The sequence below is a fragment of the Leptinotarsa decemlineata genome, unplaced genomic scaffold, assembly GCF_025532065.1.
Source record: "Leptinotarsa decemlineata unplaced genomic scaffold, Ldec_3_MD MMD2_tig00000010_RagTag_RagTag, whole genome shotgun sequence".
Lineage (NCBI taxonomy): Eukaryota > Metazoa > Arthropoda > Insecta > Coleoptera > Chrysomelidae > Leptinotarsa > Leptinotarsa decemlineata.
The window spans coordinates 7738329-7754134 of NW_027412538.1; the positions used below are offsets into that span (position 1 = coordinate 7738329).

The 15806-nt window shown below is 32.9% G+C and overlaps 3 protein-coding genes across 3 annotated transcripts; 1 reads left to right on the top strand and 2 right to left on the bottom strand.

Moving 5' to 3' along the window:
• Positions 1 to 1562: 1562 nt before the first annotated feature.
• Srp68 (Signal recognition particle 68) lies at positions 1563 to 5674 on the top strand. Its single transcript, XM_023166814.2, has 4 exons — positions 1563 to 1745; positions 1800 to 2149; positions 4027 to 4915; positions 5180 to 5674. Exons 1-4 carry the CDS (start codon positions 1673 to 1675, stop codon positions 5569 to 5571), a joined length of 1704 nt encoding a protein of 567 aa, XP_023022582.2. The 5' UTR covers positions 1563 to 1672; the 3' UTR covers positions 5572 to 5674.
• A 1711-nt stretch (positions 5675 to 7385) lies between these two features.
• On the bottom strand, positions 7386 to 9717 carry Hap40 (Huntingtin-associated protein 40 kDa). Its single transcript, XM_023166815.2, has 5 exons — positions 9459 to 9717; positions 9160 to 9409; positions 8348 to 8564; positions 7921 to 8139; positions 7386 to 7696 (listed from the first exon to the last, which is right to left on the bottom strand). Exons 1-5 carry the CDS (start codon positions 9518 to 9520, stop codon positions 7530 to 7532), a joined length of 915 nt encoding a protein of 304 aa, XP_023022583.2. The 5' UTR covers positions 9521 to 9717; the 3' UTR covers positions 7386 to 7529.
• Positions 9718 to 12932: 3215 nt separating this feature from the next.
• LOC141480855 (zinc finger BED domain-containing protein 4-like) lies at positions 12933 to 14797 on the bottom strand. Its single transcript, XM_074171576.1, has 2 exons — positions 13521 to 14797; positions 12933 to 13470 (listed from the first exon to the last, which is right to left on the bottom strand). Exons 1-2 carry the CDS (start codon positions 14795 to 14797, stop codon positions 12933 to 12935), a joined length of 1815 nt encoding a protein of 604 aa, XP_074027677.1.
• Positions 14798 to 15806: the final 1009 nt, after the last annotated feature.

The following is a 15806-nucleotide window of genomic DNA, read 5'->3' on the forward strand; positions in this document are numbered from 1 at the left end:
ACATTACTGTAAATAAATAAAAGGTACACCATTTAATTTTATTTAAAAATCTTCTGAAATCTAAATATCGACGGGGGGTAATTTCTGATTCTCTGGAGCGAGCTATTTTCAAGGGCAATAATTCATATATGAAAGTACGTGCTTGTATATATCACAAAGCTATTTCCAAACACCAAAACTGCCACGCTCTTCTCGATGTGTGTTTCACCAACCAAGTTGGTGTTCTCAGGAGATGAAATTCATAAATTCCTAGCTCTAAAACTGGTCTCATTTCATATCTATTGGGGTTACAGTTTAACTTTCAGATACGCATCAATGATTTCGGGTAGACCTGAAGGGAGGTTATCAAAGGATACAGACTTTTAATTATAATCAGATTACTATGAGAGAATTGAAAAAACAATTGAGAATGGTCCCTGTCGTAAATTACCAATGAACCAACGGCCTAAGATGGTTTCAGAAGTGAAAAACACTCTTACGAAGTGTTAAAAATTTGATCGAACCGACTTTAAAAAGGCATCTATACATGTTTCCAACCCTATGGTTCCTAAATGCGGTATACCAAAAATTCACATTACCATTAATTAAATTTGAATAAGCTTGCCAAATATACCATTAGAAAGATATGTAAGAAAATGTATTTTTTCTCTAGAATTTCAAAATCTTTATCAACCTTCGCTAGACTAACACGTTACAACTGCATAATAAGGCCACACTTTGACTACTGTGCCACACTGATGTATCTATTCAACCAAAATCAAATGGGACAGTTGAATCTATTGAATCTATGTTGAATACTCTACAGTGGCAGCCGGTACATAAAAAACTGTATTATTTGAGCATTATTTTTATTTTCAAAATTTCGAGCGGAATACAACCAGCCTATTTTAACAGATATTCAGTTCGAAATAGTGACATTCATTCATATAACACAAGAACATGTAATACATTTTATAGATCCCGAACAAACTATAAGAGTGGAATGAATTCATTGTTCTTAAAAGTTCTAGATAGTTTCAATAAGTTACCTGATGAAATAAAACATGTAAATTCCTTAAAAGTATTCAAAAAGTTATTATTAGAATATATCAAATTGTAATACATGACACACTGTAAAATTATATACGTATATAAATTATTCATATATGCATAACTATATATTGTATATTAGGATTCCTAATACTACATATCTAGCAACGCGGTGCGACCAGTACTTTTGGATGATCGTAAAAGTAGATACTCATCTACTTATCTGAATATCTACCTTCCTCTGTTTGAAAGTTTCCCACATGTTTTATACTGTGATTATAATTTTTATTGAAACATGACTAGGTACTTCTATCTGTAGTACTTATATAAGTGCGATTAACGGTCTTAAAAATGCCAATGGTGCCATCCGGCCTAGTTCTGAGAAGCAATAAGTTTAACTCGAGTAAGCATAGTTGAACATTTTCAGATTTGAAGAAATCACATTTTTAATCAAATCACTTAAATAATACTGAAAATACCACCTGGCAACATTGGTAGCCAACTTCACATTATTAACGTTAGTGTAATCAAAAATGTCAATTATTCAATTGTCAATATTGTCAACGTCAACATATTTTCTTGTACCATTTCCACGGGATTCTAAATAAAATATTCCATATTTTATATATTTTTTCTTTTATCAATGGGTGAAGAAATAATACAGAGTCCCCCGGGAATGCCTGAAACGGAGCCGCTTCAACAGTTCACAGTTGAAAGTAAGATACAAATTAATATACTCCAATATGGTCAATAATAATCGTTTTTCTAAGTTTTAAAATTGATAAAGGATGTCCAGCAACAACACGGTCTTAGACATAGTGATTACCAGAGATACAGAGGATATTGTTCAAGAAGAATTAGCAGATTGCGAAAAGTTTTGAAAGTACCCCAAGGTGACAGAAGACATTTTAAAAAACGAGATGTAACTAGTGCTCATATTATGAATCCTCGATGTGATGAAAGATTTCTACATATTCCCTTGATGTTAGCTGAGAGATGCTGGGCTTACGCAATGCAGTTGCGTCAGGAAGCTAATACAGAACCAAGGAAAAAGTTTCATTTAATTCAAAAATTACGGAAATCATGTATATATGCTCTACAGCTAGATGAACTGTGCAAGGTAATTTGTTTGAAGTTTAGATTGTTCATTAATGACATACTATTATAACCGTGGATGTCATTCATATAAAAGTATTATCTATAAATATTCTAAAATCATGGCCATTGTCAATCCGCTATCGTCCTAAGAGAAACTGATTCTGATCTATGGGAGATGTACTTTGTAACATGATATAATGAGCAGATCATAGATAAGGTCCTAAAAGCCAAACCGAAGGACCAGTTGTCCCATCGACAATATCATAATAAAAGAACATAGGTTATTCACCTTTCCCTGTTGTTGGCTTTGATATAAACTGTCTATTTATAAGTCTTGAAATAGAGTTCTCATTTTCTTAGTAGGGTAAATCTACAACATCGTCAATTGAAGCCACTTTTTTATCTTTATCACTCTATTTCTATGACTTTTAGCTATTGCATTTGGTAATGTTTCTCACCAGATAAAAAAAAGAAAAGAATTTAATTCAACTTATGGTTTACTCAATGATTACTAAAGAATTTAATATACTGTGAGACCAGTAAAGTCTGCATCACATAGGGTTTTTTTATTTAAAATTATGATTCAAAATTTGATTTCAGCAACAATTTCTTCTTCGATCGAGTATGAAGGGAAAATAATAATGAATAGCCACCTGATTCACATTATCTGAAAAATATTCTAAGTAAACTCCAAAAATGGAGATGTTTCTCAAAGTACTGAAACAATTTATGATAAACATTATTTCTAAATACAATTTTCCACCTATAGGCAAAATTTCAGCTGCATAAAATAATTTGAATATTTTGCCAATATTTTGTAAATTGCACTACTGTTACGGAATAAGACTTGTCACACCCTACATTAAATTTCTTTGTTTAAAGTAGCGCCATATTGAATGTGTATTTTTGTACAAATTCCAAATAGAACTATTGAAATTGGGTCAGATGTGATGCAAAGTTTATTCTTTTCAGATCATGTAACTTCATCAAATGCCTATTTTTGAAATTATGATAGCTCCCATAATTGGAATTTTATTCAAAATAAGAAATGTTATACCATTAAAATACCTTAAATTGATTTATTTTTCATTAGTATACTAAAATTCAATATCTAATATGAATATGGTGAATGGCAACAAATTCCTTATTGAAACCAATCATAAAACTACAAGGAACCTACAATTTACTTGTGTAACCCAAAAAACCTATTAGAATTGTTATCCTCACATAAATTCAAATTGTGTACCTTCATTAATTTTGTCAAAAATAAGCTCAAACATTCATCAAATATGATTTTCAAAACTAATGGTGTGGTTGGATGTGTGCTTGTCTCTGTATGTGAGTGGTTGTCTGTGTGAGTATGTGGGTGGGTGCCTGTGTGTGTATGTGGGTGGGTGCCTGTTTGTGTATGTGGGTAGGTGCCTGTGTGTGGATATGGGTGGGTGCCTGTGTGTGTATGTGGGTAGGTGCCTGTGTGTGTATGTGGGTGGGTGGGGTGTCTGTGTGTAGATGCCTATGTGGGTGGGTGTCTGTGAGTGAATGTGGGTGGGTGTTTTCATGTGCGTGTGCTTGGGTATATATGTGTGTTGATATATGTGCTTGTGTGTAGGGGTGGATATCTGTGTGTGTGGGGGTATCTATGTGTGGGATGGGTATCTGTGTGGGTGGGTTGTTTGAATATCTGTGTGTGTGAATATCTGTGTGTGTGTGTGGAGGGGGTGAATATCTGTGTGTGTGTCTGACGGTATCTATGTATGTGTGTGTGATTTGTTTTTCTAAATGTTTACATAATTGATTTAATTACTTCAAATCAGTATTATATTTTTCTATTACAAAAAGATATATTGCATAAAGCAGTCAGTATTACACCCTTTTGTTGAAACCTGTTTTGTTTTTCAGCAAGACCGCTGTGATGCACGAACCAAACTTGAAGCTCAAGCATATGTGTCTTGGATACAAGGTACTTTACAATTTGAACTCCAGCTATGGCATCAAGCAGCTGAAAATTTCAAAAAGGCCCAAGTGATCTATGAAAAACTCTCTTCAACTTTATCAGAAGAAGAACAATTACCTTATAAGCAAAGAGTAGAAGAAATTGCTCCAAGTCTCCGTTACTGTGCTTACAATATTGGAGATGAGAAAGCTGTTGATTTCCTAGAATTAAGAAGTCAAGGAGTGTTGGATAATTTTGAAGCACTTGTGTCACAAACTAAAGAAAAGACTACTGATGTCTTGTATGAAGTCAAATGGTTTAAATTAGATATACCAGTAAGAATAGAGAGAATTAGGTTATTTCTGGTGAGCATTGAAGGATTAGATGATTCCTTAATGCATGCTGAAGACAATCAAAGCAAAATAAAAATTCTTGAAAATTTATTCATTGATTTGCGAGATGTTATCTCTTTGGCAAGAGATAGTGCACGCACTGAAAAGTCTTATTCAACGCTTTCCAAACAGATGAAGGAACACCAACTACTATTGGCATATTTAATATCCATTCGCGTAGAGCGAACCTCGCAGCGTAACTTACTTTTGATATCGCAAACAAGAAAGTCACAAGACTGTGTTCGTTTGCTTGATATTAATATTCAGCAAACAAATGAGATCTCTCAAAATGACATGATCAAGGATAATAAGGAAGCACAAATTTACTACGAGTCACAGATACTGGCTTATAAAACTCTTCGGTCGTATTATTTGGCTAAAACACAAGTTTCTCAAAAGCATTGGCAAGAAGCTGCAGTTTTATTTGACACTACCATTAAAAGTGTTAAAAACCTAAAGAAAGGTAAGTTCGAAATTAAAAATATGCATGTACAAATGTTTGCAGTTAGTTGAGTGTAAATTGACTGCAATACAGTTGTTTCTGTGGGGTTACTTTGATTTATTTTTTTTGTAAACCTGCTAGAAACCGTGAATGCCAGGTTTTAACTATTAACTGTTTTGTAATACTTATTCCATTAGTTCGTAATCACTGTTATGATTGTATATCAATGTAGTTTGTTCAAATAATGTAATTACTATTATTATTACATATTTTTTCTGTCCTCAGATGATTTCATTTTGGAATTGAAAGATCTACTCAAGTCTGTAGAAGACAAGGCAGAAACTGACCTTATAACAGCTCAAGCAAACTTCATTTTGGATAAACCAGAGGATCAAGTTCTATTTCCACAAAAAGTGTATAAAAGTAAAAAACCTCTCATTGACAGACTTGATGAATTCAGAGAGGAACCACAATTATTGTCGAAAAATCCTAATCTTGTTGCCCTACCTCCGCCAATGGAACCTGTTCCAGCCAAACCATTGTTCTTTGATTTAGCTCTCAATTTTGTCGAATTTCCAGATTTATCAGAAAAATTGGAAGGTAATCAACCGAAACAAAAACAAGGAGCTGGTATTTCTGGATTTGTTAAGGGGTTATGGGGTTGGGGAAAGAAGTAAGGAGAATGCTGCCTCTAATATATTTTGCTTCAATTTGGGTAAATGGTATTTTTTTTAAACATATATATATGTTCAGTTTTTAATAAATATGATGTGCGGAGAATCATATATTTCATTCATTCAGAGACCCAATCGGGTATGTTGTCAATAACAATGAACAATAAAGAAGTTCTTATCCTAAAGAAGCAACCTATAGTTTTACAATCAATATGCACAATTACAAATATATAAAAACATACACTAATTCACTATTGTTTCATATTAAAATACTCAGTGAGGTCATAAAACAAATTAATTTGTAAATATTTTTTCATGGTGCTTCAAAATCTGGATAGTGTGGCCTCATTTCTAATATTTACTGGCAACTTATTGTACGCCTTTATACCCATGGAAATTGGTCCCTTTGACACCAGATCAAGATTGTCAAGTCTGGGATAGATATTGCTGCTAGCTCTGGTTTGATATGGGTGTACATCATTATATCTCGGAAGTGTATTTCTGGTTCTGTAGATATAACATACCACCTCCAGTAGATACAAGTAGACTAATGGCAGGATATTCAACTCTGCAAATAGAGGTCTACAGGAGAGTCTGACGTTTTCATTATAGCTCGTATTGCTAGTTCTTCTGATAAAAAAAACCTTATGCTGCTGGCATTGCTCCCCATAGCATTATGCCATACATCAAATTTGACTGAATTTCTGCAAAATAAAAATATCTCGGGCAGTTCCTATCGAATACACCGAATTTGGTTTGTTTTAGAATTTTTTTTTTCATATATATATGGTCATGCCAGCTGAGTGTTTCTTCTAAACTCAATCCTAGAAATTTCACTGAAATTTGAATTGAAGGGGTTATATTTTTAGGAGTGAAAAGTTACTTCTTTGCATGATCTACACATCCATGTATAGAGTTACTTATTTTCAAATTGATTACTTCCTTTCTTTGGAAGATTCCATCATCCCTTTTTTGTATCAAGATGGAGTAGTAGAAAGCCAAAAACTTTCCCAAAAATTCACTGAAATGTGTCGGTTTATATGTACATCGTCAAGTTTCAAAGATATTTGATAGTTTGTAGTCCTTTGTCTAGTATGAAAGATTATGTATTCTGTTTTTTCGGTATTGAGATACAGTTGAATGGCAGATAACCATTTCTCAAGTTTCCCTAGTAACACATTGCAATCTTCCTCGTTAGTCAGAATGCTTTCCTGGTCTACTAAAAAAGCTGAATCATCTGCATACAACGTTATATCTCTGTCTCACTCTTCCGCATTCTCCAAGCGTGTCTTCTAAAACGAAACCTGACAGTGTTGGCACTTATATATTATACATCAAACCAGATCACAAATAATATTTCAACAATTGTAATGGGGAACTTCATAACACGTATAATTCTTATCGTATTCTTTTTTTCCTATAAAAAAAAAGAGCTGAGAAATTATACAGATACTTATCTTGATATTTCGGAGAAATTGGAAAAAATCTAAGCTTTTTTTTCTAATTGATTCGGCCGTTACTTGATGAAGATCCATAGTAATATTAAAAACTACACCTCCCGATTTGATCTCCACAAAAGCCACTGTGCTAGCGAAACATGTGATTTATTTTTCAAATAAAGTTTGTGGAGATCAAATCGTGAGGAGTAGTTTTTGAAAAAATCTAAGCATTCTAAGAAGTTCAAGGATAGCAAACAGCAGGTACCGACAAACTGCCTAATCCAGGTATAGGTATTAGCACTCCAAACTACTAGACACTGCATAAATACGTGTTACGAAACCGTAAGATTCAGTCATCGGATATTAACCTAAGATGAATAGAATAGAATAAGTTTATTTCATCACATTTACAAAATATACAAAAGTGACAACTCAATTTTTTTTCTGAAGACGCTTTAAAACTGTATTCATGTATGTCAATTATGTTTGTATTAATGTTTGAAAGCAATTGGACTTGACCTGTTACCTCTGGTAGGTTTTGACTAATATTCGAAGTAATTCTTTTTCCTCCTTGAATAATAATTTCCAAAAATCTGATTCCAAGTCTAATAAACTGCTTGTATCCAAGGATTGGCATGTTGTCACAAGAGATTGTAATAGCAGAAACATTTCTTCTGTCATTCTGCAGGCTGCAATGAAATAAATGCGATAGAAGGTGAAATAAAAATGGAACTTGTTAAGTATAACTGGAACCTCAGGCACGAAATGAATCAAACACATTATCTCAACGCACGTTTTGAGAACTGAGTCAGGGAAATATTCTTAATTTTTTACTCATGCATTTGTGTTGTTTCTGCAACCAATTGGTGCCTAACCTTGCACTCACACATAAAGAGAGAGATATATACATTACCTCTCAAACTTGAATCATTTTTATCACCCCAAGTATATTTTTCTAAAATTTTTGCTAAACATGGTGACAGCTTTTGGGGACTAGGTCGCAGAATCAACAAAAGAAGAACACTGTTGATTTCACATTTCAATAGGATTTCAGATCTATTGCCATTAGGAGTTGAATTATCAGCTAGTTTTGAAATTTCCAAAAATACCTCAAGTGAGGCCAAAAAGTCACCTGAAACCAAAAAATAACATCAATGAAATAGAAAAAGAAGTTATAATCTGCAGGCACACAGAAAAAGACTACCGGCACTCAACTGCTCTCTCGGCTCTGGTCCTCTGGAATGATTTATTTTTAAATATGAGAAGTATCAATTATTTTATTATTGCTTAGTGTCGATTTACAATGTTTATTTTTCTAAATGAATTGCAAAGGTACTTACCACAATTTATAAAATGTGATGCTAAAAGTTGTAAGCAATGAATTATGGTGTTACATCTTGCTTTGGACAATTCTACAGAATTTTCTATGTAGAGATGTGTATATTCATTTTTTCCAATTCGCTTCAGGAATTCAACTATTTCTAAATTTAGGCTGATGGGAATACTACAACTTTCTGAGTATCTACTTTCTGCGTGTGCATAACAACTCAAACCAGCCTGAGAAAGATTAGATAAAACGTATTAATACATTCACATCAATATTATATTTCAAATGTTAGGCAATTACAAAACAATTTTCTCTTTTGACTAATTTCTATGTTGACAACTTGTATAACTCAGAATGCAGTGATTCCCTTCTTCCAGTTCCAATGTCCACAATGAGAGTACCAGCCAGACTGGTGCTTCCATTTTGATGACTAAGAACTTTGCTTAGAAAGTTGACCAACATTCAACTAAGAGCTCAAATTAAAACGAATACGAGATTGCCCAAAATTGAGATATTTACAGTTGCCATTGACCAGACAAATTTCAAAGGGGTTATTTCAAATTTCTACCCATTATAATAATGGAAAAAATGAATTATATTGAACATTTTTTTCTGTTCATCTCAAATTATTTTCAGTAGTATAGTAAAATATCAAAAGTGGATTAATTGTGGTTACTTGAACATGTTTATAAATCTGACACTTTTCCTAAATATAGTCTTAGTTACTAATTATTGTTAAATGCTTACGTATTGTTGCATAAACCAGCTATAACTTCACAATTACTTATTTTAGATTCAGAGACAATGGAATCAGATATTACTTACTTGCAAATACTCTCCAGAAAGATTTTTGCAACCTAAATCTCTATCACTTTTTTCTGCTTCAAATAGTACTCTAGCAGACTGGACTAAACAAGATGTTTCACCTGTATTATTAAGTAGAGAGCCTTCACATCTTGCTGCTGCTATATAACACAAACTCGAATATGCTGGCAATTCCAATGTTTCACATTTTTTGGCTAAACTTATAAAGGAATCACAAGCTTCTGTTATATTTGGCTTCCTTAAAAATCTCCTGGAAAAAATCATGTGAAATATTTCCTGTCTAAATTTTCCTTACTTACTTCTTTAATTTACTCGATATATTAATGTAGTGTTCCAAAATATCATTAGAATTATGGTTCATTTCTAAATACTTTCACAACTTGTTTTATGAATCTGGAAAAAATCAATGAGTAGAGAGCACTTTGTTTACTAATTCTGTAGCACAGTATTCCCATAACCACCGTATAGAAGTGTGTTTACTTCTATACGGTGACGAAAGCGAAAAAACAATGTGATCAGTTAGCTCCCAGAAATGTGTCCCAGATTGTTAGGATCAGATTTTCTAGTTGTCAGTTGTCATATTTTAAAAAATTCGTTAAGTTTCAGGAAATTATTAACTTTCGGTGTAATTTTTGACTTTTGTTGACATTATAATGGCTTCTTTGACGAAAGCCATTCTTAAATAATTTTAAAAACATGCTTGTGTATCAAAAATAAACTTCTGAAATACAGTTATGTTGTGGAAAAAAACTTCATCAATCATATGTTAGACGTTTTGTGTTGACAAATAATACCATAAATGTCAACTTGTCATTCAGCTATAATCAAACACTGTTTAAATTTATTTCGCTCCGTTGGTACAGTGATCACGTAGAAGTAAATCTGCACCTGCTCGCTTGGCTCCAGATTTTTAATACCGAACATACCTTATATACGAATCTGTCACGTTATACCTTACATCTGGTGGCCAGTGCTGCCGTTAAGGTACTATTGTACCGCATTCGGTACTATTCCATGATTTTGATACGAAGATACTACCCGGATCAATATGTAGACTATTCGGTACTATTTACTATAATCCCAATTTTTTACATTTTCACGTTGACTCCCATCGAGTACAGTAAAAAATAACAACAATATGTGTGGCAACAAGGCAATTCCGTGTTTCAAGTTCATCAAGTATCATCATAACTCTGCATTATTTAATCCTGTGTTCTGTATTGTGCCTGTGAACTGTGGTTCTGTCATCTGTCAGTCACTCAGCAGAACAGCAGTTTCAACTTCTAACCTCACACCTCACCTTGAGAAATTGGTTTTATTGTTTTGTCAAAATAAAAAGGAATATGGACAGGTAAAAATAAATTCTCGAATCTAGCTACTTGAAAACGTCTTTAGTATTGTTCATTCTATTGTGACAGAAACCTAATTAAAACAAAACACATTTGCAATCGTGAAAGAGCAATTTGAAGAAGGAAAAAAACACCTTTTTATCAAATATTCTGATTATGATCTTTCTCATAAGGAATATTTCTTAGTTTCCAGCAAATTTTTTACTCTATATATTTTCCGAATTTAAATGGATAACATTATTACACGTTTGGCATTACTGGCATTTGGTCTGAAATGACTTATGCGCATGTGCCATGCAGAGTCTTGCGCAGTACATTTTGGGTACTATTTTCTTGTAAATTTCGGTACTTTTTGAATTGACGTTGCGGCAGCACTGCTGGTGGCACTTTGCTGTTGCCTCAACGGCATAGAATAGTGTGGTTGAGGGGTCAAGTTTGAGTGACTTATGTTCTGTGTTCGAAGTGTTTGTCATTTTTAGCGGTAAATTCATATCATTCAGACACATGATTTCATTGCAGTGGTATCAAATCTGCATCAATTCGATTGGCTCCAAATTTTTAAAACCGAACAGACAGTAATGACAAACTGTCAGCTTAGGAATAATAAGGAACTTTCGTTTTGGATATGCATATCTGGAACAGCACCGAGTACGATGCACCCGAACTGCTTCCTCATAAAAAGCGTTTAAGGAGGCAATATACTTGAAAATATCAATGTATGGTATCAATATGAGTCAATATGAATATTATTGAAGTTTTTCCCAACACCAAATGGTTATTTTTAACACCTCGACACGTGTTTCGATCACCAAGTGATCATCTTCAAAGAGGAAGATTAAAACTGTATGCTAGACGGGTATTATTGGTATTAACAGTTCGATTGTGACGTGTGGCGCGTTAAATGAAAGGTGCAGGGTGTTGAAAAAACGCTTGCCCGACTAGGGGGAATTCTGTTATTTAAATTAAAAGCATATAGGGATATGCCACCTGTCACGTGTCAGTTGTCAAATCAGTTAGTGCCAACATTGAAAGTTGCAAAATATGTTGAGAAAATATAGGAAAATTTTAAATTTAATTCTTCATTTATTTTCTCGTTTCATGCAAAAACAAGTTCTGGTAATCAAAAGAAATCATATAGTGAAACAAATGATATATTCGGATTCCTTATACAAAGTTTCGAATCGTCAAAATAAGGCATTTCGGTCGTCCGATTTCATTGGAATCGTCTGTATCGAGGAGAGATACATAGGTACATATAAGAAAATAAATATTTAGAAAAATTAATTTCTACCAACGTACCTAGACTTACCAATTTCAATTCATCTTCACTTTAAACAGAGTATTTTTATTTTTGAGTACAACAGTGGTTGATGTTTCAATACCGAAAAATTATTTGAATTGCAGAAGCTATATGATTTGGCCTAACGATGTAAAAGTAACGAGAAAAAGCGAACCCGTATGTATTCGTTACTATGAAAATGAGTACTCGTTACGTTGATCGTTACTTTTGATACCTCAGTATAACCCAACCCAACCAAACGAATCGATTCGTATGTTGTATCGTTTGATACGAGTGTAGAAATGCAAATGGACTATTGAGTTAATAGTATTGACAGTATCTCTAAATTACATTGAAAAAGCAACACTGTGAAATTTATTGACAAAAACATTTCGACAACAAAAATGTTTTATTTTTAAACTGAAATTAGACATATTAAAGAATAACACCAGATTCTTTTGTTCTTAAACTGAATTTAGACATATTAAATGAAAACATTTTAAATAAAAATAGAATATTTTCTTCTTAAAATGAATTCAGACAAATAAAAACATTTGAAATAACAGAATCTTTTGTTCTTAAACTAAAATTAGACATATTCAATAAAAACAACGTTAAACAACAGAGTCTCTTGTTCTTAAACTGAGTTGAGACATATTAAATAAAAACATATTTTAAAAAACAGAATATTTTGTTTTTAAACTGAATTTAGATAAAAACATTTAAACAACATAAATTTTTGTTCTTAAACTAAAAATAGACATATTAAATAAAATCATAACGTTAAACAACAGAATCTTTTGTTCTGAAACTAAAATTAGACATATTAAATAAAAACAACATTAAACAACAGCCTCTTTTGTTCTTAAACTGAATTGGTACATATTAAATAAAACATATTTTAAATAAATCTTGTGTTCTTAAACTAAAAATAGACGTATTAAATAAAAAACATAACGTTAAACAAATCAAAAACTATTTTTTTAAGCCTTATCCCTAATTATGATATCGTTCCCTAATTATAAAATTAAATTAATAAGACTAGCCCGTAAGTAAAAAGTCTTTCTTTTTTTTATCTGACATAGACAAAAAGGGAAGCCATGATTTTAAAGTTCGTAATTGTGGAGGCGAAGCAAATAGCTAGTTTATTGGAAAAATCTCTGGTTCATATTTAAAAATAAAAGCTTTTCCATTCTCTTTGGCTTAATAGAGCAGCGCCTCTCGCTTAATATTTGGCCCGATTTCGAAAAAGTCCTTTCAGATGGTACAGAAGAAGCCATAACTGATAAATATTTATCAGCCAAGCTTGAGAGCTCCGGGTAAAGTAATGTCCGCGCCTGCCACCATCTCAAAGGACACTCATATCGAGGTATAATTCTTTCCTCTAAATATTGCCTCATAGTAATAATACTGCTGCTAACTAAGGAGTTTGAAGCTGACGCTGACGTTACCAGATTGTCAAAACCTTTCCAAATTGAATCTTCGTTATCATCGTCAGTGTTGCTAGTTGATATAGCTAACATTGACTGAGTAGGTTCTGTAAGTTGCTGTTGGCAGTTAAACTCGTTTTGCAGCTCAATTTTCAATGCATCTTTGGCAGACTCATAACTTGGCACATCAAATCGAAATGCCAACTTTTTGAAAGGCGGGTCTAGTAGAGCTGCTTTCGATAATACGGGATGCCTGTAACAATTCCTGAACCTACTTTTAAATTCTGTTAATATTTTATTAACCAGTTTTTTCCCGTCTCTGTTAAAATATTCGAAGTCAAATTGCAAAAAATTTCCGTCAAACTTTCCGTCGAAGCCAAGATCATTGAAACAGTCACCTTTTTTTCAGAAGACATTTCTTCAGTGAGTAGTTTTAATGGTTTTAGGATTTTTATTATTTCTGGCAGTGTCTGCCATTCGCCTTCTGATAGATTTTCTACTGGATTATGTAGGATCCCAAGAGATGCTTCTAAAGTTTCTTGAAGGAAATAAATCCTTTCAATCATATCCAAAGTGCTATTCCATCTTGTCACTACATCCATTTTTAACTTTAATGGTTTTTGACCAGGCCTCAGCTGGTCTTGCATGGCTATTAATTTATTGTTAGCTATTGGACTTCTGTGGAAATATTCCACAATAGCTTTTATTTTTTTTATCAGGGCCTCGAGGTCACTTTCTTGGAGTCCTGCACGCACCACTAAATTGAGAGTGTGAGCGATACACGGCAAATGCTCATAATTTGTCAATCGTATAGCAGCCTTCATATTTGCTGCGTTATCTGTAACGCAGACAAATATTTTATTCTGTATGTCCCAATGGCAGAACAAATTGTGCAGCTCTTTTTTTATGTATTCGGCCGTGTGTCGCTCATGGCATTCAAAACAGCCAAGTAACGCAGACTTCATCTCCCAATTTATTAGATAATGGGCTGTTACGGCTTGATAGGACGTTGTTGCCCTAGAAGTCCAGCCATCGGTAGTGATTGATATATATTTAGCGCTCTCCAATTCTGCTTTTAATTTTTTTTGAACATCAGAATAGTGAGCATCCAACAAAGTATTACTTAATATATATCGTGTAGGTATTTTATATCCTGGTTGTAAAAAATTAATAAGGTCTTTAAAACCCGCATCCTCAACCATAGAAAAAGGTTGAATGTCTTTAACTATCATTTTAAAAATTAAATCATTAATTTTCTTTTCTCTTACTACACTCACTGGACGTTTGATAAAGTCATTTAAATCAGTCTGCTTTGAATTCTTTTCATTACTGTTAATCACAGGATTAGACACTGTGCTTGTTGAAGTTGATGGTATTGGAGCTTCCAGAACTGTTGCATTTGACGCGGAACACAAAAAAATAGATTCATAAGTTGGTCTATGTTTTTTTATGAGATGCTTTTTCAAGTTTGTAGTAGAGCCACCTTTCACGGAATACAATGACTTGCAAAGATCACATTTTACCTTATCGTCTTTATCCTCCGTGAAAAAACTCCATAGTTTACTTCTTTTCTTATCCATTGTATGTACCGGTGAAGTTATACTGTAAAATAATAATAATAATGTAAGTGTAGGCACATGCGACGAGTATCATTATATAATATAAAAACACCAAATAAATCATATTTGTAAGCCCTTTTGAATAATAAATCAATATTTCTGTAACAAAAAAGCAATTTTAAACGAGGCCGTAGAATTTTCGCTTTTTATATTTATTTAAACTAAATTTTTTTAGCAAACTTTAGATGATATTCAATTAATGAGTTCAATAATATAAAATATACAGTCGACTCATGTTCATTCAAACTTCGAACCTCTCTATAATTCAAAGTTTTTACGAGTTATTTAGAAAATTTATTTATATTTTGAACTAAGTCAATACATTTTTGTACATTTGGTAATTCGAACAAAGATATTATCGCTATATAACAAAACAAAACATTAAAATTCGAAAATACTTATGTAAAAATCGTAACAAAACAAAACTTTATATAGGTACCAAACAAAACTTTATATAGTTACTTATAATTCGTAAACAATATTTTCTTACCTTATTCAAATTTCAAACACAAATAATAAACTATCAAAAGCAGTAAAGGAAATAACTTGGATAAACAATTAACTTTCACTAATAATAAACAAACATCGTTATTTTGTAATTGTAACTTGCTTGTAACGAACGGTTTTGAATTCACCGAATAAGAGCGCGCAAGGTGCGCATGCGTAAAACCACAGATTAAGTAACAAACGTACACGAACGGCAAATGTTTCAATACAAGCAATGCTTGCAATGAACCATCAATGAACCCATCCATTATACAATAAATGCGAGGAACGAAATCGTGCGATTAACCAAATACATTCGAGAGTAACGTTTCGTTACTCGGTACCAGAGGACGCACCCGTTACTCAGTACCGAATACATACAGTTTGCTACAGGTCTAATTTGGCCAAAATGTCTGTTCATATATAGTCTCTATGAAAAGGGGTTCTTGAACACCACTTAAGAAATAGTTATTACCTCTTATCG